We start from the raw sequence: 24,475 nt of genomic DNA, 5'->3' as shown, positions 1-24,475 counted from the left end.
TCCACAGTAAACTTGAGTTAACTTGACCACACAGATAGTTGGGAGAAAAAGCATTTGCAAATGTAAATAGAATACCTGGTATCCAATCCTTTCCCTGTCTTGGTGGCATAAAGAGGAGGCAAAGAGCAGGAGGTAGGAGGTTTCAGCACAGAGTGGACTAAGAAGGGGCTGGCTGGGCCTGGCCATGGACCTGCTCCTGAATGAACACAGGGAGCCATGCTCCCAGGGAAGCAACTTCAGGAAGATATTCTGGGTGTTCCTGCCCTCTCAGTCCTGTGGTCTGCCTAGTACTGGTGGGTTTTTGTTGTTTTGAACATTTTGAGTGTAGATATAATGGAGCCTTGTTCCCGACCATGCCATGATTTCAAGCTGCCCTTTTAGCTTCTATTCACAGCAAAGGTCTCATTTCACTCCAGGGGAGGGAGCTTCCTGGGGTTTCTGGTCCCTCTTTCCACTGCTCTCAAGTTGCTTCAACCAGGGCACACTGCCAGGCTTTAGCAGAAACCTGTCCCTCTGCTGTGCCAGCCTTCTTGTTTCCTAGCTACCTTAATATCTAGCTCTGCAGGATCTCTTCCTTAGGGAGGTGTATATTTCACTCTAACAGGAAATACTAAATTAATTTCATTATCCAAACCAAACTTGGCCTTCTTGGAAATACCCACCCCCACATCTTGACAAATTGGTAGAAGGTTTGATCCATCCTAATTGTAGCCACACTACCATCTCCGTCCTTGCCACCAACTTCCTCCAAGACTGAGAGGCAAAGGTCTTCCAGGGCTGGCTTGTGAGACAACCTCTAATCCATCTCCTAATCGGCCTCTCAGCCTCAGAGATGTCCATGGCATTCGGCTCTGGTTCTCTCCCTCGACTCAACCATCTATGGCATGAGGCAGGAAACACTTAAGTGCCACTGATCCCATAGCTCCACCAGCTTTCCTGAGCTTCTGGGCTGCTCTCTTCACAAGTCCTCCATATGACTCCAGAGACTGCATCCATCTTGAGCTCTGCACCTGAATTTCCACTTATAAGTCCTGATTCAAGCTCCAAATTGTCTCCTTGTGCCTGAGCCCCATCCTCCCTGCATTCACTTGGTCTCCCCATCCCACAGCACTACATACTCCCAGCCAGTCCTACTTAGGCTTCCTTTGTTCCTGAATTCAAAACTTCTATACCACCCGGGCCTCAGATCAGCACTCACTGCTCCTCACCAGGAGAAACACTCAGATCAGCACTCACTGCTCAACCTCTGACAGTCCTGTCTACAGTCTCCCTGAAATCAACCCCTCCTCAGTGCCACCAAAGATCCAGTCACTGTACTACAGTGAGACTCCCTAACATCTTCCTGTCCCTACCTGACCAAGGCCAGGTTCCTGCTCCACATTGCAATCTGACTCCACTAATTTCTCTTGCTCTCCATCCCACCCTTCATCCCCACTGAGCTCCAGAATGTCCCAGCCTCATTGAATGTCCTGCTTCTGGAATCTGCTGAGCCATTTGCTATCTCTAGGCTCTTGCACATGGAATATTGCCTTTCCTCCCCCTGCTTCCTCTTCTGGGACCCTCTGGGAAGGTATCTCTGCATTCTCCTAGTAGGGAAACTCTCTTCCCGTCGGCCTTGGCTTTCAGCAGAGAAGTACTCTGCTCTCATTGTCTTTCCAATGTCTACCATGTTCCTTGTAGGAAGCAGCTGTCCAAGAACACCAAAGGAATGCCCCTTGCCAAAGCCTCAGGCTTCATCTTCAGGGACTGGAGCCAGAACAGTTGCAAGAATTTACAGCTGTTTTCCCTGTCCCCAGTTTTCACAGCTTCATCTAGTCTGGCCATGGTCATTAGACAGGTCTACTTAAATCACTTCTAGGGGCACTTTTGCTCCATAGCCTTAAAAATTAAATTCTAGCTCCTCAGCATGAGGTTTCTTCCTCTACCACCACAGAACCTAAATCTGAGAAGCACTCATCCACATTTGGCCAAGTGAATGAATGAAAGAAATTGTGAATGAAGGTCTTATATATAGAGGACATTCTTCCAAATGGATCCTATTGATAGGGGACCCTGTAAGTAGGGTCTGTTAATCTGAAATCAAGGGCATTTGGGGAGACATCATCATGAGGCAGGGAAGGGGGCCGTGGGAGCTAGATCAGGGACAAAACCTCGTGCAATGGGAGAGAGTGCGTAATTGAGCCCATCTCTCCTGTCTGTCCAAATGGGTAGGCAGAAAATTTTCAGGTTCTTGGTGAGAGAGGTCTCTAGGAGAGGAAAGAACTGTTTCTGCAGAACTGGCCTTCTGGGACCTCAGCATGAAACAGCTCAGATTCCTCTTAGACTACAGGACCGACAGTTGGACCAGTGAGGCAGGCCTGCAGCATGACTGTAGGCACAGTACCTTCACACTTCCTTACCATTCGCCTCACTTGGATTCGAAGTCCTGGTCTCCTGATCTCTGGGTAGCCCACCACGTACTTGGGATCGCACAAGTACCCCACACTCCCGGGGCGTACCTGGCCCACGATTAGTGCACCTGACACCTTCAGACCCCCAGCCTCACACTTCCCGCTCCTGGTTTTCCGGCCCCTCCCTGCTTGACAGACTAATGCCCCGGGACACTCTGCCGGGGCTCTCCGGGTGCGGCGCGAAGGCGGAGCAGAGGAGGCGCTCCCGTCCGGGTCGCACCCAAGCTTCCCGGTTCCAACCGTGCGCAGCCGCAGAGAGCTTTATTAACCAGCTTGTGGACTGCGTAGTGATTTTCCTATCTACCCTTTGCTTAGCCACATTCTCAGAAACGCGGAGCACACGTCCCACCGGGGAGCAACAACTGGAGAAATCCAAATCTCTTCGTAAACGCCCGCTGCAGAGGCCGGCTCACACTACGGTGGGTGAAGATCCCCGGGGTCGCCGTGCGGAATAAAATCACGGTTTTCAGGATGGCCAGCAGGGAAAACCCTAGGTTGCTTTGTGCACCTGCATTTCCATGACAAACAGCTAAACAAGGATTTTGCATTCCAGGTGTCTGGGCAGCTCCGCGGGCTACACTGGGAATTCCTTCAAAGAGGCAGCAGAGCGGGCTCTCGCTCTCTCGGCTCCAGGTGTAAAAAAGGCGGACCGAAGTGAAACCCCTGAGTCAGCGCGTCCGGAGAGAGCGGGACAGTCCCTCGAGGCGCCGCCCCCGGGTCACGGACCGGTGCTGCCCCAGAGGCGCGGCCGGGGCGGAGTCACCGTGGATCGGTCTTATGTACCTCCCAGACCCTGCCGGCTTTGACAGCTTGGGCCATGGCTAGCGAAGCGACAGAACCCGGGGCCGAGCTGCTGGCTTTCACGCGGTTCCGCGACTCGAGAGCGGCGCGCCTCGCCTACGGATACGGCCCGCGCAGCCTGCTCGACATGCGGGAGAGCGAGTTCGGCCGCCTGGCAGGTGAGGGGGACGTGCGGGGCACGCGGCTCCTGTAACCCACAGAAAAGGCGTCCAGCTCCAAGTGGTGGCGGCGCTGTCATTCAGGGCGCGTTTTGAATTGAAAAGAGTAGGAAGGATGTCTCCACGCTTCGGTTTCATGGAAGTGGCTCCAGTGGGACAGGACCAACCTAGATCCTTTCCACCTTTCCCCAGCCCTGGCGAACCCAGCTTAGGATTCTTCTTGCCCTCCCGTCCCCTGTATTCTAAAGGTCCAACTACACCACGGGTGTTGCAAAATGCAAGAGGTCCAGCGGCCTTGACTTCTCTGATGCACGCCCTGAGACAGGAGCGGTGCGTGGGCGGCCAGCCAGTGGAGTTGGGAGAGTGGCTCTGAGGGATCGCGAGGTGGGGACCCAGAGGCTGAGGTCGTGGGGCAGGGGTCTTCCAAAGCGGCACCCCAGACTGCGCTGGCAGGGGCCACGAGTAGCTTTTATTTCCCAAACCTCATTTTTCTCATTCCCGCAGTTAGAGCAATGCCTCCCAGGTCTTCCTAGCTCTAGCTCTCTGGGGGATTAGAAGAATTAGCGAACCCTGCAATTTGAATTTTCAAGAACAGGTCAAGCCAGTAAATTGGACACGAAGATCGGGATCGTGGCGTGCTTTTGTGGAACCTGTTGATTGAATTGGAAATCAAGATCCAGCTGGCGATGACTGACCCCAGCCCCACTGCTGCGGGTTCGGGACTCACCCTTGTGCCAGGAACCTTAGGGGTGGGGGATTAGTCAAGCCTCAGAACCCTGTGCCTAAGGGTGGAAGCGGGCAGATGAAGTGGACAGGTCAGGGGCCAGGGCACCTTGGTTTATTTGTCTCATCGTGATAAACTGTTGACTGCTCCTGTTTGTGGCAGGATAGCAAAGATTTGAGTCGTTTCCTTGTTTTCTTTTTCTTTTCCTTTCTTTCTTCCTTTCTTTCTTTCTTTCTTTCTTTCGCTGTTGTAGATGGACCACATGCCTTTATTTTATTTATTTTTATGTGGTGCTGAGGATTGAACCCAGCGCCTCGCACATGCAAAGCAAGTGCTCTGCCACTGAGCAACAGTCCCAGTCCTCCTTATGTTTTATAATGATAACTTCCCCCCCCCCTTTTGGTAGGCTTTGAGGATCCTGGCCTCCTCCTTGTGTTGTCCCCTCTATATTTAAGTAGAGAGAGTCAGGAGGGACAGGGTGGTCTTTGCCAGCCTCTCTACTCCCTGCCTATTCTTCCATGTCACACTGTCACCTGCTGGACATATCCTTCCTCCCTCTTTCTCTCTCCTTTTTATTACAGAAATTTCCTACCACACAGAAATAAAGTCTTATGCTAAGAATACCCACAGGTGCAGAGGGAGGGAGGCCCTCTATTCTTTTGAAGCAAATCCCAGTCTGTGTCATTCAGTCCATAATGCTTCCAGGACTACACCTCCTTAATCTCCTAAATCTCCTCTAAACTTGGATCCCTGAATTGGCTGACTTCTCCCAACACTATCCTGAAAAGTAGAGGTACTTCTGAGTTCCTCCTGGTTTCACTCTGATCCCTCAGAGATAACCCTCTTACCCACCCCCACCCCCAGAGACTTTTTAACATCAATTGTATTTGTGACCGTGTTGTGTGTGTCCTCTATTTACTTAGTGCAATTCCCAGTATTTCCTCTACATTTTGGTTGTCTGGGAGTCTCAGAACTGGTTCACTTTTTCCCCCTTATGGAAATAAATGAACTGGAGAGAGGGTAGGAAAGATCCAAGCATCCAACCAAACCAAACTAATATAACCTTCACCTTCTCTCCTTTCCTCTCCCTCCTTGAAGGTTTTCTGTGGGTTTGAAAATTTATCTGGCTAAGTGTGGGTCTGTATAATTAAATCCTGAACCTTTACAGCTGAAACGTTTTACCCAACCCGTTTGCTGGGAATTTGCTTGTCTTAGCGAAGGGAGCATATTGAATACATAGATTTAGTTCAAGTAGTTCTTGAAGACTTAGGGAGCTGATTGATAACAACTCATTGAATGAAACAGAGAATGGCAGAGGCATGGCTCGGAATAGACCTGGAATTCTTTTTCTTGGTTATGAGTCATTTGCCTGCTTCTAATGTCAGCTAAAACTGAGAGGTGTTTACTCTGTCCCAGGCACTGGACTGGGTGTTGTCATATATCAACTCATTTAGTCCCATCTGCAGATGTAGGAACAGGGTCCCAGAGTGGTTAGTGGTGGAGCCAAAATTTAATCCAGATTGGTTCACTTGGGTTCTGCACTGTTAACCACTCTGCTGCTCTACCCACCCCCAAATCAGACCTTGGCTGATCTAACACAGTTGCTCCCCCGCACCCCAAATTAACTGTTGGACCAAAGGTCAGAGAAAGCTTTTTTAAAAATGGTTCTGCAGAAGACTCTCATCAAGGGGCATGGAGCTTCACAGGAGTCACCTGGGTCTCAACTGTGTATTGGGGCTTCATGTGTACACTGTTGGGCCTTGAAGCCTGGATGAACAAAAACATTTCTTTTAATTTTAAAGTTATGTTTCTGAAGCTTTAATAAAAGAGAACCTTATTTAAAAAATTTAGACTATGTAATACATTTTAATGGTATCAGATTCAAAAGGTGCCAAATGAAATTGAAGAATGGCCAAAGAACCTCTCCATAATTCTAGCTGCAGCCATCGTAACCACCCCAGAGTCAGTTGCTGTCAGTTGTGTCTTGTGTGCCTTTCTGGTGGTTGTCTATATTTGTATGTGTGTGCACTTTAAAGAAAATGTTTCTTAAGTGAGCCATAGCATTTCTCACTACCTGCCATAGTTTGCATTTATTTGTTTATGGTAATTCTCTGCCACTATCAGGCTAGCTTCTGTTTTGTTCATTGTTGTGTCTTCAGCTTATATACAGTGCCTGGTACAAAGTAAGTGCTTAATAAATATTTGTTGAATGTAAAAACACTCAATAGACTAGAAATAAAAGAAAATTTAATGAACTTGATAAAGGTCATCATGAAAACCTCCACAGATAACATCATACTTAATGGAAAAAGACTGAAAGCCTTCGTCCTGAGATATGGAACAAGACAAGATGTTTGTTCTTACCACTTTTATTCAACATTATACTAAAGGTTCTAGTTGGGGCAATTAGGCAAGAAAGTGGAATACAAGGCATCCAGATTAGAAAAGAAGAAATAAAAAAATGTATCTATTTGCTGATAACATAATCTTGGATGTAGAAAATCCTAAGGAATGCACAAACCAAAGTAAGACAATTAAAAATCTAGTTCAGCAAGCTTGCAGGATACAAGATCAATGTGCAAAGATCAAGCCAATTTCTATACCCTAGCAATGGATATTATAAAAGTGAAACTAGGAAAATAATTCTTTATTCAACAAGAATAAAACATACAGGAAAAATTATCAAAATAAATAGAAGATAGGTGGGTTCCATATTACCTACCTTTAATCCCAGTGACTCGGGAGGCTAAGGCAGGAGGATTGCAAGTTAAAGGCTAGTCTCAGCAACTTAGTGAGATCCTGTCTCAAAATAAAACATAAAAAGGACTGAGGATGTAACTTAGTGATAAAGTGCCCCTGGGTCAATCCCCAGCACCAATAAAATAAGTAAATAAATAAGTGCAAGACATACAATGAAAACTGCAAAACATCATTGAAAGAAATTAAAGACCTAAATAAATAGTAAAAGAACCTGTATTTGTGGATTGAAAGACTTAATTTTGTTAAAATGGCAATAATCCCTACACTGATGTACAGATTCAATTCAAATATTATAAGAATACCAGCTTCCCTTCCCTTTGCCCCCACTGGAGCAGCTTTGATAAATTTATTTAAGTGTGATTATCTAAGTACTTAAATGACAAAATAATGTTAGTGCAAGAGGGAAAAAAAGTATTCATGAAACAGTGTGCTTTTTATGTTTTGTCTAACATAATATGACATTCTTATGAGATACATTAATACTCTATTTTTAAAATAAAGATTTTACCAAGTTTCACAGTTAACAAGAAAAGGATTTAATATTAAAATGCTTCTTTATCCAACACAGTATGTAGGCCAGATTTGCTCTACCTACTTCAGAATCATTCTAGCTAGCTGAGTTTTTGCAGAAATTGATAAACAGATCGTAAGATTCATATAGAAATGTGAAGGACTCAGTAGAGCCAAAACAATCTTGAAAACAAAGTTAGAAGATCCACACTTCCTGGTTTCAGAACTTACTGCAAAGTTATAGTAATCAAGACAGTGAGGTATTGGCATATGGATAGACATAGAGACCAACAGAATAGAATAGAACTGTAGGTGGAGAAACACATGCCTCTGTGGCCAGTTGGTTTTCATCAGGGATGCTCAAACTGTTTAATGGGGGAAAGAATGTGGTCTCTTCAACAAATGATGTTAGGACAACTGGATATCCACATGCCCTCTCCCTCACACTTTATTCAAAAATTAGTTCAAAATCAATAAAGACCTAACTGTAAGAGCAAAAAGTATAAAATTGTTAGAAGAAAGCACAAACATAGATCTTCAGGACATTGGATTAGGTAATGACTTATGATAACAAAAACTTAAGCAATAATAACAACAAAAAGAGACAATTGGATACTAAATTTATTTATTTAAACATTTATTTTTAGTTGTTATTGGACACAATACCTTTATTTTATTTATTTATTTTTGGGTGGTGCTGAGGATCGAATGTAGTGCCTCACACATGCTAGGCAAGTGCTCTACTTGTGAGCCACAACCCCAATCCCTTGGATACTAAATTGAAAAACATGTGTGTTTCAATGGATACAGAGGATACTTCACTGAATGGACACAAAACATATGTCCATGTAAAAACTTGTGTATTAATATACATAGGAGCATTGTTTATAATAGACAAAGTGAGGACAATCCAAATGTTCCCATGCAGATGAATGGATGAACAAATTGTGGTATATTCATACAAAGGAATAATATTTAGCCATAAAAAGAGTGAGTTCTAATACAGGCCAAGATATGGATACATTTTGAAAACATAACACCAAATAAAAGAGGTCACATACAAAAGACCTCATATTGAATGGTTCCATTTACGTGAAATGTTCAGAATAGGCAAATCTTTGGAAACAGAAGATTAGACTAGTGACTGCCGGGGTGAGGCTGGGGGGACTGGTATATGAATGATAATGGTTATGGGACTTCTTTTGGGGTGAATAAAAATGTTCTAAAATTAGTAGTGACAGTTGCGTAACAGTGTTAATACACCAAAAATCACTAATTTCACAGCTTGTGGATTATATATCAATAAAGTTGTTGTAAAATAAAAATTCACCCTACCTGACTAAAAAAAAAATATTGCTAAGTGAACAAAGGAACAAATGGATCTATTTACTTTGTAGGCTGTGGAAAGTGCATCTCAGAGTTTGTTCCATAACAGTGCTTATAATGTACTAGGATATTCAATAATTGGGTTAGGTAATGACTTATGACAACAAAAACTTAAGCAACAATAATAACAAAAAGAGACAGCTGGATACTAAATTTATTTATTTAAACATTTATTTTTTAGTTGTAGTTGGACACAATACATTTATTTGATTTACTTGTTTTTGCGTGGTGCTGAGGATCGAACGTAGTGCCTCATGTAGGGTATTCAATAATTCTTTCTTTGAAGTACATGTTGATAGACGTTTGTCCTTATTCTTTTGCTATTACAGTAAATATTGCACTGAATACCCTCATATACAGTTCATTTCACAAAAGCTTGGGTCTTTATAAGATAAAATACCTAGAGGAGGAATTGCTCTTTCAAAGAGTATCTGCATTTTAAAGTGCTACTTATGCTGCCAAATGACTGATCCATTAAGCTGTACTGAAAAAAGAGAAAGAGAAATCACTGGAAAATTTGATTGCTCAAATTGTTATGTACGTGTACAAATATGGCATCATGAATCCCACTAGTGTGTATGATTATAACGCATTAATAAGAATCATAAAAAAAGAGTTGTACCAATTTCTAGCCAGTAGGGTGCTGCCTAGCTTTTGCCCCCATAGTGAGACATCCAACCTTTTGATCTCTGCCAAGCTAACAGATAAACCATGGTATTTTATGTTCATTAAATTTGAATTTCTTTCTACAGGAGAGAGACTGGAAGGTTTGTTTCTTTCTCTCAAATTCTCTGCAGTTCTCATAGCTATTCTGGGTTTGAGGGTGAACCCAGGCTCACCCATCAGGGGAGTGCTCGGAACCTCCAGGACAGGGCCTGAGTCACAGCTGTATTCATCCCCAGGGTCTTTGGGCACCTCCACTCTGTGGGACACTGGTCCAGCTTCATAAGAAAGCTGGTTAGTCAGGAAGGCTCTCTGAGGGTCTTAAATGTCAACTCAACATTAGAAGGGCATTTTCTGCCATTGTTCATGCCTACACTTGGATTAAGAAGCTCTTATCAAGAGGTGCAGGGACATCAGTGTCCTGGTGTTAAAACATTGACATGCATTGAAGGGGCACTGGTCAGACTCACACAAACCAGATGTAGATGACTGGAAGGTCTATGAGCAACAAATTGCGATATTTTTTTTCTTTCTTTTCAGGAACTGTCTACCTTGACCATGCAGGAGCCACCTTGTTCCCCCAGAGCCAGCTTACAAGCTTCACGAATGATCTCATGAAAAATATTTATGGTAAAGAAAAACACCCCCAAATTGACTTTAGCTAATTATATATGCAGATGATTAATCTATGTTTAATAATGTTGGATTAATAGATGGAGAACATGCTGTGCACACAAAGCTGACTAAGCCCCGTATCAGATGGGAAGTCAGACAAGCACCCAGGATGATTCTGTACCAAACACATGTTTGGGATGGAAGGTTCTCGATCAGGGATAAATAGGTTACATCCAGAAGAAGGGGTCTGTGTCTGGCAGGCACAGAAGTTCAAAGGTGCTGTGTTCGGTGTTGTGAGTGACTCTACAGTGTAGAGGGTGGAACAGCAGGAGGGACACACTTCATTCATTCATTCATTCCATACTTATTAAACCACCATGGTACATGGGCTTGGTGCTATAATGGGAGAAAAATAAACACAGACCCTTTCTCCATGGAGACTATCATCTAGTCCTGGTAGACAAGACTATAATTAAGTAATCTCCAAATAAATGTAATTAACAAGTGCGTGAAGGGCTTTGAAAAGGTGGCTGGCGCCATGGGAGTCTACATCTGCCGAGAGACAGTGGGGTTAGCAGTGTGTACGCCAAGGAAAGCTTTCTTGGGAGTGGAGTGGATGCTGAAGGATGAGCTGAATTTCACTTGGACAAGAGGAGGAGAAAGCCTGCAGGTAGTGGTAACAGCAAGAACCAAGATCTGGTAGGGGATTCAGGAAGCAGCCCAGGAACACAGAGGGTAGGAGAGTGGTAGAGGTCTGTGTAGAGAGGGAGGTGGGGGCAGGGCATTGGAGATGCTCTGAAGAGCTTGATGGTTCCTCTAAGAACAATGGGCAGTCACTGAGGGTATTAATCAGCAGCACAACATGATCAGAAGATAACCTTGGATGGAAAGGAAATTTGTAATACTAGCCACAGTAGCAGTTATAATATTTGTAATGATAATAGTGATAATACCCATCTAGGGCTCAGGTATTTCTCAAACGCTTACATGTGTTAACTTCTGTTCATCCTCACAATAACTAAAGAGCTATAGGTTCTGTTATTACCCTTGATTTATCTGTGAGCAATTAGGGGCCCAGAGAGGGTAAGTAACTAACCTGAGGCTACACAAGTCAGGAAGTATTGGAGCTGGGAGAGTTGAGTTCTGAATCCTGACATTTTAACTCTAGAACCCAACCCCACCCTCCCACAGCTGTCTCAGTTCATGACAGTCCTGTTATGCTATGGTAAGGGCTTTGAATCATGGCTCTGAGCAGACAGCAGATCTTTAAATCTGGTGAAGCTTTCAGGGAAGGTGCCAGTGAGGGACTTTATCTTGATTTTAATCTATGATTTGCAAAGAGCCCCGCAGTGTTTCTGCTGTAACCTTTACAAGAGCTACAACTATGGGAAACATGTAAGCCTGCAGACTTGTAAGATGGGTAATGGGTAACATGTAAGATGGCTGCAGAGAGATTCAGGGTGTCCTGATGATGCAGGGCTAAAAACCAAGGTGAGTCTGATTGCTTCAGTAGCCATAAATCCAGTGTGACCCTTCAATGTGGTCTAGGGGAAAAACAAACGAAACACAAACTAAGGCTGTGCACACACTGTTCTGCACCTTCTGAGATCCTGGTCCCCAGCCCCTATATGTCAGGCCTTTCAGACATCTGGATTCATGTCTGAGAACCAAGTTTTGAGGGAGATTCCAATACTCTGGGACACACAAGGAGGATACAAAGAGGGGGGAAAAGACTAGAATCCATCAAAGAGAAGGGTGAATTTGGGAGAGCCGTAAGTTTTGGGAGTGGGAGGATGAGGGGACATGTGCTGGCCCTTTTATGTATCCAGGGTGGTGCACTTATGCAAGGACAGTGCCAGCAGCAGGGGTGGGAATGGCAGGGCACCAAATGGGGACTAATAAATGGTGTCATGGTGTGATTATGCTTGGAGGAGAGGGCAGGCTCCTGAGGTTGTGCCTCTGGCCACCTCTCGCGGAACCTGGCCAGCTACCTCTGAGCTGACTGCTAGCTCCCAAACCCTCTTCCTGGGTCCCAACTTATTTTACAAGTAAGAGAAGGGTTTTGTTTTATTTGTTTAAATGGCTTTATTGAGTTATATTTTACATAACCCAAACTTCATCTATACAAGTCAACGATTTTTAGCATTTTGATTGAGTGATTGCAACCATTGCGCATCAGCTGGAACATTTTCTTCCCACCCCACCCTGAGATTCTCCACACCCATTGACAGTTAATCTTTGTTGCCACTCCTAGCCCAGGCAACCCATAATCTACCACTTTCAGTATCTCTATACAGTTGCTTTGCTAGATCTTTCATGTGGTCTATGGAATCATGGTCCATGGAATCATGCAACAAGTGGGCTCTCGTATCTGGAACCTTTCACTTAGCATGCTTTTGAAGTTCATTCATGACATAGTAATTTGTTCCTTTTTATTGCGAAAGAATTGTCCTTTGTGGGGAGGTACTGTATTTTGTCTGTCTGTTCACTAGTTAATGGACATTTATGTTATTTCCAGAATTTGGCCTTAATAGAGCTGCTATGAACGTCCATGTGCAAGTCTGTGTGTGAACATAAGTTTTTATTTCTTTTGGGTAGATTCCTAGGAGTGGAATTTCTGGGTCATATGGGTCTTTTATGCTTCGACTTTAAGAAGTAGAGGGTCAGGGTTTTGAAGGGACATAAAAGGAGAGATCATGGTAGTAACTCTAAGGCTTTGTCTTTGTAACCTGCCAGGTAATCCTCACAGCCAGAATACCATCAGCAAGCTCACCCATGACACTGTGGAGCACGTGCGCTACAGGTGAGCAACAGGGACACCAGCCTGAGCTGACCACCTTGGGGGACACACTTCCTTCCTAGCACCTGCCTTAATCCCGAAAAAGCTCTGAATGGGTTTCAGGAAGATCACACTTAGCTAAGAAGCAATGCACTCATGACAACATAGTCTGGGGTCAGAGGACAGGAAAGCAAGAATGCATTAAATGTAGAATGGGGCAGACGAAACACAGGTATGTGGCTTTGAGGTCACATAGCTGTTTGATGTGCCTCTGAGCATGTGTCAGAGTGCCAAGGAGTGAACCAGGTTCTGAGGTCTTGTTCTCAGAAAGAAGAAAAGCACTGCTCCACTTTTCATGTTTTATTAGGCATCTGTTTTATTCCTATGGTACCCCACCATAGGAATAGTATTTGCATATTAAACAGCTCATTGTACTAGTATTTGCATATTAAACAGCGCATTGTACTTTTCCACATAATTGGTTTCTGGAAAATAATTTCCAGGTGGTCCCTAAAGTTACTTGGATTGACACAATTTCTTGTTATTTCAAATTTGAAACTAATACAGTTTTTGCAATCGGGTTGTCAGTATTAAAAGCTATGTGAAATAAGCTGATGACTTAAAACTTGTGACAGAACTAGGGAAGAAGTGTCAAGTAGAAGGGCTTTTCAACCAACATTTAGGTCATTGTTGATTTTTGTCATTCAGGTTGAAGATGGGATTTGTGATTGTGGATTTGAGCCTGATCTCTCCCATGGCTTTCTCAGCCCCCCACCCTAATTTCACAATGTGGCTAAGCCTATCGGGATTTTTCTCTAGCTTTTCAAGTAGAGATGTCCTTTCAGCAGAAAGAAAACAACATAGTCAGGTCTGGTGGTATGCCCCTGTAATCCTAGCAGCTCGGGAGCCTGAGGCAAGAGGATCAGGAGTTCAAAGCCAGCCTCAGAAACTTAGCGAGGCCTTGCCTCTAAATAAAACACATATACACAGACACACACAGAGAGGGGTGGGGAATGTGACTCAGTGGTTGAATGCCCCTGGATTCAATCCCCCGGTGCCAAAAAAGAAAGAAAACAACCTTCAATCATTCAGCGCTGGAGCTGAGACCAAGGCTCTGCATGATGCTGTTTCTTGCAGGATCCTGGCCCACTTCCACACCACGCCAGAGGAGTACAGCGTGATCTTTACTGCTGGGAGCACAGCTGCTCTCAAACTGGTGGCCGAGGCCTTTCCATGGGTGTCTCAGAGCCCAGACAGCAGCGGAAGTCAGTTCTGTTACCTCACCGACAGTCACACCTCCGTAGTAGGAATAAGGAATGTGGTCATGGCTATGAATGCCACATCCACCGCGGTCAGTCCAGAGGATATGTGGTCAGCCAAGGAACAGGGTGCTGTGGCCTGTGATCCAAACTGCCAGCTTCTGCATCTCTTTTGTTACCCAGCTCAGAGTAACTATTCAGGAACCAGATACCCGCTGTCCTGGATAGGAGAGGTCAAGTCTGGGCGGATGAGCCCCGTGAGCGTGCCTGGGAAGTGGTTTGTGCTGCTGGATGCAGCCTCCTATGTGACCACCTCGCCTTTGGACCTGTCGGCTCATCAGGCCGACTTTGTCCCCATCTCCTTCTATAAGATCTTTGGATTCCCCACTGGCCTGGGTGCTCTGCTGGTCAATAATCGTGTGGCTCCTCTCCTGAGGAAGAACTACTTTGGAGGAGGGACTGCCGCTGCCTACCTTGCAGGAGAGGACTTTTACATCCCAAGGCAGTCGGTGACTGAAAGGTAACTTTGCCATGGGGGTGGCTGGTGGAGTCTCCAAGGCAGGTTTGGCACATGCAGCCTTGGGATTGTTCAAGCCACGGGGTCAGGGGAGTTAGACATTGTTGGCAGGGATAGGCTGGTGGCAAGGCTCAGATCTGGGAGGCAGAGGTCACTGGAGTGTGCCACAGGCTTCATGGTGACCTCTGCCCCTGTGTGTAGGCTTCTTCATAGTACTAACCATAGTACTAACCTTTCACAGAGGTGAACAGGCCCACAGGGAAGTAAACAGGTCATGGGCCAGATTGTGATTCCGTAGCACCCACAAACGGTGGCAGCAAATTGCAACAATGATCTTGACAGAAAACACCCTAAGGAATAAGAGTGCACCCAGTCAACAGCAGCTTGGGTCAGATCTGGTTAGCAGAAAAATGAACTGAGCCAGAGGTCCCCAGGCCTGCACTGCAGGGGTTGGAGCCTCCGTGAGCCCCCACAAAGAGTGAGTCACCGAGAGAGTTTGAGGGCTGGCTGTCACTGACCCTCAGAGGGCAAGGCCTTGCCTAGCTTTGTTGGCTTGTGCTTCTTCCTCAAGCGTTAGGGCAGGAGGTATGGGTCATGGCCAGGATTCTCCCAGATGGTGATGGCGAGGTACTGATAGGCCAAATGTGTAAGAGGTGAAAATGTCCCCTGACCCAAGGTTCTGCTGGTCTAGCAGCAGGGGACACCATGGAGTTGGGATAGGGAACTAATCACCCTGCTAGTTGAGGTTGCCACTAGATGCTAACTAAACCTTCTGTCTGCTGGGCATGGTGGCTCACGCCTGTAAGTCAGTGGCTTGGGAGGATGAGATAGGAGGATCTCAAGTTGAAAGCCATCCTCAGGGCTGGGGATGTGGCTCAAGCGGTAGCGCGCTTGCCTGGCATGCGTGCGGCCCGGGTTCGATCCTCAGCACCACATACAAAACGGAGATGTTGTGTCCGCCGATAACTAAAAAATAAATATTAAAAAAGAAAGAAAAAGAAAGCCATCCTCAGCAACTTAGTAAGGTCCTAAGTGAGACCTTGTCTCTAAATAAAATATAAAAAAGGGCTGGGAATGTAGCTCAGTAGTTGAGCATCCCGGGTTCAGTCCCCCATACAAAACACAATTAAGACAAACAAACAAAAACCAAAACTGAGTTCTTTCCCTTGCTCCTGACTTCACTTGGTCTCTGATTAAATGAGCTTCCTCAGATAGGACTTACCTTGAGACCTGGATTAAAGTAGCCACCAGCCCTTCTGCTTATGCATCTTCATGGCACTTACCACCCCCTGCCATGTTCTGTGTGTATTTGCTGGGTTTTATTCCTTGTTTCATAGAACGTGAGGCCGGAATGGCAGGGATCTCACCTACATTGTTCACTGCTGTATCCTTTAGCAGCTAGAATAGGGCCTGATACACAGTAGGAGACTATAAAGATTCAATGAAAATTCTAATGAAATTAATAATTATGAAATTCAAACATAACAAATAATTTGGTTACCAAGAAATTATGTATATACTGTATAAATAAAAGCTTTGCAATTTTTAACCCAAACCTGTGGTTCATATGCTTTGGAACCATAGGCTCCTAAAGAATCTCTCAGCTGCTTCGCTGATCATTCTGAATTGGCATCTTGTCAGTGGTGCCCTCTTGTGGTCAGATGGCATTATTTCAAGATATTTCAAGGGCAGTATTTCAAATTCAAAGTCAAGTCCAAATTCTTCTTGGGGGCAGCAAAGCATCTTTTGTCTCCTTAGCATCTCAAGATGGTGAATATCTTTTAGGGACTTTTATCACCACTACCAGCCTGCCCTAGGAAGTTTTAAGTAGTTGGAGAAAGCTGAAGAGCCAATCAGGGCTAGAGACAGCTTGGCTCTTGGTGAGCAAAGCCCCTCTTCAGATGGGAAAAGTAGTGTCAAAGGCAAGCTATTAATAGATATCACTCTGGCTAAAGTCAAACCCTGGCTACATACCTCACAATTCACATGGAGTCTGTTGGCCACAGCTTGATCTTCTTCCCCTCACCCCATGGTTATAGGTTTGAAGATGGCACCATTTCATTCCTTGACATCATAGCACTAAAACATGGATTTGATGCCCTGGAGCGCCTCACAGGTCAGTGGACATTTTACCTGTATGGAATTGCTTGTGGTCTTGAGGGATCCCTGGCACGGGTGTGGTTCCTGTAAAGGAGACAATATCAATGGAAGTAAGTAATACATAGTAGCTGGACATTGAATGCAGTTAAATCTGACTCTAAATATCTTCAAAGCAACTTCTGAAAGAAAGGGAATGAGAAGGGTTTTGGGGGGTTGTTTTGCTTTGCCAGCTAAAAGAACATTTTAGCAGGTGGGAGACATTTCAAATCAGAAGATTAATAGCTGCACAGAAATGGAGGTACTGTCCTCATTCTCTGAACTGGAAATGGTTATAGATCCTGAGGTTTCATTCAGCTGTTGTCCTGCTGGATCCTCTCCACAGCGCCCCCCGCCCCCAGGAGCTGATGACAAGGCTGTCTTGTCCACAGAAGAGTGGAGGGTCAGAGAGGTTAAACATCTTCCCAGGCTGGGGAGCTGGGAACTGGGAGGATAGGATTTAAACGCAGGTCTTACATAACTCCAAATCCCAATCACTGTCTCTGCTCACCAGCTTTTGTACAATGTGCATCTTCTTTCCTGATAAGTACTCAGGGGTGTGGACAGGTGGGGCTGTTCCCCAGAGGCTGATACACAGACAGATGCCTTTTCCCATCTCACAGGGATGACACAAAGGTCCACGCCCGGAAGAAGACTTATCTAGTCAGCATGGCTCACTCATGGTGCTGTGCTCCTGGCCACTCCTTGAGAGGCTGAGTATCCAGAATTGGACGTGCTGCCTGTACCGTCCATTCAGAGTGGGACTGTGACTTAGCAGTTAGGCAGCCCTTCCTCCCTCTGTCCTGTCACACTACTAGGACTCTCCAGGTCCTCAGCCTCAGCCCAACCCTGGGGCAGATGGGATTCATGGAAGGGAGGGCTGCCCTGATGGAGGTGTAAGGAGTAAGTGGGCCTCATCCAGGACCAAGGGAGGAGCTGGTAAAGACGGGCATAGAAAAACCACTTTCCAAGGAAAGGTATCAACAGGACATTGAAATCACAGGTGGCAGGGGTGCCTTTAAAGTCAAAAGTTTGATAATATCAGTCCCTAATATGGCAAACTTTGCTTTTTTATTTTCCTACTCAATTGCTTTTTCAAACAATGGTGGTGAAATATACATAAAATAAAAATTTCCATTTAGACCATTTTAAGCATGTAACTCAGTAGTTTTAAGGACCTTCACATTGCTGTGCATTAATTGCCACTACCCACATCCAGAATCTTTTCACTACCCCAGACTGAAACTACCCCTGAATCAATAGCTGCTCATCCCTTTCTCTTCCCAGCCCCTGGTGACCCCTGATGGCCTTTCTGTCTTGCCTTGTGGATATTTTATGTGAAAGGAATAACACAATATTTTTCCTTTTGTGTCTAGCTTATTCCACTTAGCATGTTTTCAAGGTCTGTTCGTGTTGAAGCATGTACTCTTCATTGCTTTGCATAATTAAAATGATTTAAACATTAGTAGGCACAAACAACAAAAAATGATATTTAAAGAAAACATACATTTTCCCAATCTGTTACCAAAGAGTATAAATTATCTACATGTTGAAGTTCCATTAAGTATGCATATATATGTATACATGTGTGTATATGTACATGTACATACATATTTAAATACATATATATTTAAATAAGAGATACAGCAGAATTCCTATGGAAAAATTCTACAGAAACAGCAATGTCAAACTAATTTTTAGTCCCAAAGACCTAAACCTTTGTTATAAAGGCAATATCCTACCATACTTACAAGTACTTAAAATGATTACTATGAGGACCAGGTTGATCAGTTGTAAGGATCTTGTTTTCTTAAAAATGAGAGGGCCTTTCACGTAGAATTCCTGACACTCGGCATTTCACCTTTGTTTTGAGGTGGCATGGAGAACATCAGGCAGCACACCTTCACGTTGGCTCAGTACACCTATACAGCCCTGTCCTCTCTCCACTACCCCAATGGAGCCCCTGTGGTGCGGATTTACAGAGACTCGGATTTCAGCAGCCCTGACGTTCAGGGTCCCGTCATCAATTTTAATGTACTGGATGACAATGGGAACGTCATTGGTTACTCCCAGGTGAGTTTTCTTTTCATCCTGCTGACCCTCTTCCAACAGAATTGCTCTTCCTGGAACTTGGGAGCCTTTCTGAGCCCTGGAATTTGCAGTCAAAGCCTCTGTGTCCCGGAAACATGGTGACAAAATTCAGGTGCTGTTGCAAGAGCCACCTGGCTCTCATTCAGAGGCTTCTTAATGCTCACTTACACTCAGAACAAGCTTGGCTATGTATTTTTTCAGCCCTCTTTACTCAGGCATGGTTGAAAGTTTCAAATTGGAAAGAGAGGGGCTGATTCTTCTGATAGCAATGGCAATGGCAGGGTACAGGTGACAGCTTGGCAGCAAAGGAAGACACCCTAAAGTAATCTAGACAGAAAAGTACTAGGGACAAAATACCCCAGCTGAGGTATTTCATGCACAGACTGATTGGTACTCCATGATACATGAGATTCAACAGCATTTATTGGTGTGTTATTTGAAATTCAGAGTTTTTTTTTATGAGACATAAAAATGATTCACTTTTTTTTAAACTCACAAAAGCCCTTATTTCTGCCTATTTTTTGCATATGATGAGTTCAAAGGTTTGGTGAGTTGGCTAAAGATTTTCTGCCTACTCTGCACGTATTTTCTCATTAAAAAAATGGAAACTGTGCTTAGCAGGTTGGGAAGTATTTGAGTTGGGGTCCATTTGATCATAAGTTTAGAAGGAAGTATTTATCTTCCCCTGAAAGCCACAATCCCTATGCACCTTTGATAAATTTCAAATATCCCAAACAAAATCCATTTCCTAGCCAACCAGTGTGGTGCATGCCTGTATTCCCAGCTACTCAAGAGGCTGAGGCAGGAGAATCCCTTGAACCCAGGAGTTGGGGATCTGCCTAGCCAACATAAGGAGGCCCTGTCTCAGAAACAAAAACATAAAAGTCCATTTCCAAAGGAACCTCTGCCCCTGCTCTTCTAAAGAGCCACAAACTTTATAAAGAACACAAAGGGAACTATTCTTCTGGGGGATGCTGCTCCCCATTAGCATTTAGAGAAGACACTCTACAACCCCAGGTGTCTCTTGAGTAATTTGACAGTGCAAACTCCCCACTCCCATGACCCTCAGCTCTCTCACCTGCCACAAAACCAGCCCAGCACCACCGTGAAGCATGTAATTTTAAATGCTTTGCCTGTGTATGTTGGGGTAGAATATGCATCAAGAAAATGCATATTCTTAAATATGTTATTCTACGTAATTGGTAAAATAAATTTTACTCTTGAATTTAAAGTAAATTTGTATTTCCTGAGGGACTGAGAGAGGGCAATGGGTGACCATGATGTGTCCCATGGCAGGTGTCGCTGGAGGAGAAGACTCAAAGAGGAGGAGTCACCAGACTGAGTGAACAGAGGGGTGCTCACTCCCTGAGGTTGGGCACAGGGCCAGTCTTTTCCTTTGAGCATTGATAGGGGAAAGCACCCCGTGAACTTCACAACTGGGGTGTAGCCACCTGCAGTGGTTCAGGAAACTCCAGTTATGGTTACCCTGGGCTAAGGAAGCTTCACAGTATGGGAATTCCACAGGGATTTTGATAGCCTTCAGAAAGATCAGATGGCATCATGGTTGGGTTTGGTTATCTCTTTTTCTGGGGCTAAGTGAAAGAATTTAACCTTCTATGTGAAGTCTTTGAGTTCTTGTTTTCAATTTCCGGATCTCCTAATTTTGTTCTCCCCACTGGTGGGGGTCCTTACTGTGTATGGTGACTAAGACATGGGATCAGATTCTGACCACTTCTTGCTAGCTCTGTGATCTTGGGTAAATTGTCTTAAGCTTTCTAACACTCTAAGAAACAAGGATGACAATATGCCTTGCTCATATTGTGGTTATGAGGGTGATGAGATGTAATATATACACATCACTTACTACAGGATCTGGGATAAAGTAAGGGCTCAGTGAACATTGAACACCAAGCCTCCTGGCTGGGATGCTTCTGTGCATTGCACTTGGGCTTATTCCCACCCCTCCCTATGCTCATCCTGCCTCTGTGATCAGCCTCCTACACCTGGCTGGGCCTGGGTGAAATTCCCTAGGTATGAAGGCAGGAGGAGACTGACTCATAAGTGGGAAATTGGGACAGAGTGTAAGCATGGTTGCAGTAATGTCTTCCCTCCACATCCTTCTGCCAGGTGACCTTGACACTCCTTCCATGGAAGGCTGGGGCCAATATTTCTTCCCTTGTATCTGAGCCAGTTTGTGAATCACTTGTAACTAATAGAATATGACACAGGGGACCCTGTGTGGCTTTTAAGGCTAGGTCAGAAAAGGTGATGGCATGTTTTGTTGCCTGGAACACTCAGTTATGGAGCTCTGAGTTACCATGTAAGCTGCCATCTTGTCCCCTGAGGTTGCCATGCTGGAGGAAGGTAAACCAAATGGAGAGGCCACGCCCAGCCACTATGGTTGTCCGCCCTAAATTTTGATCCCTTCCAGCATTGTAATCAGACACCCAAATGAGTAAATAAATGGGTCTTCAGATCATGTCAAGCCTTAGACTTTGAGTCGTCCCAGTTAGGACTTGAGATATGGAACAGAGAGAAGCCTCCTCTGTGAGCAATCTGAATTCCTGACCCACTGTCACTATGAGCACAATACAGTGGTTTTTGTCTCATTCTACCAAGTTTGAGTGGCTTGTTTTACAGCAATGCTAACCAGAACAGTGAATATGGGAGAGGAGGGATGGCCACTGGGGGCTTCTATTGTCCTTTCTGATACAGCTGGTCTGGGAGAGGGGCGGGGCTTCCCTAGATGGTGTTCTGTGAATGGAGACTGGACACTGAAGAAGGAGCTGGCTGGACCCAGAAGTTCTGCCAAGTCTCACCTCACAGTGCAGAGACCTCCAGGATGTCACTAGTAGTCAAGGGTGAAGGGACAGAGTTGTTCTCCAAGGACCTTCAGGTTCAATCCAGAAAATGAGATGGCTTCTTCTCACTCTGACAGACCAGGGGAGATGGCAGAGCGAACACGTCATGAGCTTGACAAGGGACTATGGGAGGCACGGTTGCTCAGCCAAGAGCCAGTCTGACTGTGGTGACTGGTGGTCTGCAGGGGACACTATGTTCCTTGTGGCTGCCTCTGGACACTTGGTATGTGACGTTCAAAGGCTTACCCATGTGGGTAAGATGTCTTTGTTTCCTTGAATGTAGTTAGATGACTCTCTCCCTGAATTCAGCCTGACCTACCTGGGCTGAGGACCCACACAGGGTGCCCCAAGGGAGTAGAGTCCTTGACTCACAGCCAAAGAGTCGGCACAAACATTCCTGTGGGCTCAAGTGAATGTGAACCACCTTCCAGAGTCTTTAGAGATCAGAAGAGACTTGGGAACTTCTGAGTTCCCAGCTCAGACTGAGCGACTGTTCCGGTTGAACCCAAAGTTTGAGAAACATGAAAAGGATATGCATATGACACAATGATTTCCAGATTGATTGAGAGCCCAGGTGGTGCTACTGGGAATGGCACCTTGCTGGGGCTGGCTCTGTGATCAGACCCTGTGGCAGCTGATGCCAAGGAGCTGCCCAGTGGCGCCAAAGTGTTATTCTTGTGAACTTTGCTGGAAACATCTGGGATCATGGAATTTCGCCTGAATTTGATATTTTCACTTTTCTCAAGCATATTTCTGTAATTTGACTGGCTGAACCTTTATTTCCAAACATTTATCAAATCTTTAATAAACCTGTCATAGAACATGCCATTTTAGAGCAAACTTCCAGTCTCAGACTATTACTGAATCCAGGTCCAGGGGCTCATCCCACTGAAAAATCAATGTCTGAGAGAGAAGTGTTGGGGGGAAAGAAAGGTTTTATTCAGTAGCCAAAAATGGAGAAGAGGGAGTTTTACTCATAAATCAGCATCTCAGCACCAAGGGATTGAGGGTTCTGGGTATAGAATAGGAGCCATGAGGAAGAGGGAGGCTAACAGAGGGAGGAATACTCATGTCTTTTCTGGGGATAGATGGAGAGCTTCCAGGAACCTGAGGGCTACCTCTTCACTACCTTCATAGTCTGGTGTTTCAGGTCATGGCACCTAATAGGTGTCTTTAGCTATAAGAGGGGAGAGACCAGGCAGGTCTGGGTCAAGTTATAACCCTCTGTTGTATTTTGGGACAAGACATTTCTGAAATGTTCAACAATGTTCTATGTGCAGAGCTACATAGAATCTGACCTAAAAATGAAGGCCCTAAAGGAGACAGATACAATCTGAAGACAGAGAGGTCAAGTCTTTTCATTTCATTCCAGTCACTTCTCAGACACATGTAGGCCCAAGTAAGAGTCAGTGTTTTCAACAAAAGTAGCCATCAGGTCCCTGAAGAGTGATGCAGGCAGCTGTTGGTCATCATAACCCACATGTCAGAGGAGGAGCCACAGCATAGCTGGTGGGAGACTCATAAGTATTGCCCTTGCCCAGTCATGTGACCTCAAAAATCAGTGATTTTTAAATCAACTAACAAAGCTAGAGGGTTTATTTAGTTTTTTTCCTTAGTAACAAGATCATTGTTTTATTATTGGGAAAGGCCCTAAATGCTGACCTGAAACTCTCCCAGGCAATTAGAGTACCACTGGACATCTGTAACACCTGCTGTGTGTCATGTTTAATCCACAGGTAGACAAAATGGCCAGCCTGTACAACATCCACCTGCGAACTGGCTGCTTCTGCAACACTGGGGCCTGCCAGAGGCACCTGGGGATAAGCAATGAGAAGGTCAAGAAGCATCTTCAGGTCAGTGCCATGGCCCAAGTGCTGTGACTCAGATCACCGAGACGACGTGGTGGGGAGGGGTCAGCTGCACTTTGACTGGTCATGTGTCTGGTGGGGCTAGTTCTTTGGCTTGATTTCTTGGGGCCTATTCTGAGGCTATACAAAAGAAAAGGAGGTGAATGAGTAGAAACTACTTCAAGATATTATCTTGATGGCAGTAGTTTCTGATTCACTTTTTACTTTGAGGGCAGAAATTTAAAGGCAGAGAGAGCTGTTAAGGAGGCATGTGCAAGGACACACCCTTAACTAGTTCAGCGTTCCTTGGGGACAGTCCCCTAGCTAGAGTGAGCCTCTCTACAAATCGTGAACTCTTCCCTGGCTCTAGGGATTCTTTGTTTCTCTGAATCCCTGCCTTCCCTTCTCTCCTGGGCCAAGGTTTTCCACTTCAGGGTGCAGTCTGTTTTGAACCATTTCATAAGAGTAGAATCGTTTGAGTGGCAAAGAGCCCTTATTTATTTTGGAGGTTTCTAATTTTGAGTTTCTTTTGATTGCTGCTGAATTTGTTTGTACTAGATTCCAACTAACCACAAATTGGATTTTATTTAAAAGGAGTGATGGGGAAGAGATGGAGAGAAAGAGGGTGGGGTGGGGAGAGAGGGAGAGAGAGGCTTAGAATAAATGCAGTTCTAGATGCAACATTTGATTGTGTGGAATGGCATGGTCCCATCTCTTTGGCTGACTGGACTGGAATTAGCACGTGGGAGGTGTAGCCTTATATGCTACATTGACCGGTGACCAGTACCAGGCGGCTGGGCTAAGAGACGGACATCTTTCTGCTTCTTTCCTCCCTCCTAGAGGGTACACTTAGGTTGACTTGGGCCTAAGTCATTTAGGGACAGCATCTCTGTCTTTCGTTCATGTCAAGGGGCATCT

General features: G+C 45.0%; 1 protein-coding gene across 1 annotated transcript in view; it reads left to right on the top strand.

The window, feature by feature from the left end:
• Positions 1-3,267: 3,267 nt before the first annotated feature.
• Positions 3,268-24,475, top strand: part of Mocos (molybdenum cofactor sulfurase) — a 48,694-nt gene continuing 27,486 nt past the window's right edge. The window contains exons 1-7 of the mRNA XM_027935752.2: positions 3,268-3,409; positions 9,993-10,082; positions 12,804-12,870; positions 13,984-14,625; positions 16,662-16,738; positions 18,632-18,831; positions 23,447-23,563. Coding sequence (XP_027791553.2) covers positions 3,268-3,409; positions 9,993-10,082; positions 12,804-12,870; positions 13,984-14,625; positions 16,662-16,738; positions 18,632-18,831; positions 23,447-23,563 — 1,335 coding nt within the window. The remainder of the gene's footprint in view (positions 3,410-9,992; positions 10,083-12,803; positions 12,871-13,983; positions 14,626-16,661; positions 16,739-18,631; positions 18,832-23,446; positions 23,564-24,475) is intronic.

The sequence above is a fragment of the Marmota flaviventris genome, chromosome 16 (assembly GCF_047511675.1).
Source record: "Marmota flaviventris isolate mMarFla1 chromosome 16, mMarFla1.hap1, whole genome shotgun sequence".
Taxonomy (NCBI): domain Eukaryota; kingdom Metazoa; phylum Chordata; class Mammalia; order Rodentia; family Sciuridae; genus Marmota; species Marmota flaviventris.
Note: the sequence above shows the minus strand (reverse complement) of the source record. Positions and strands in the feature narration are given on the sequence as shown.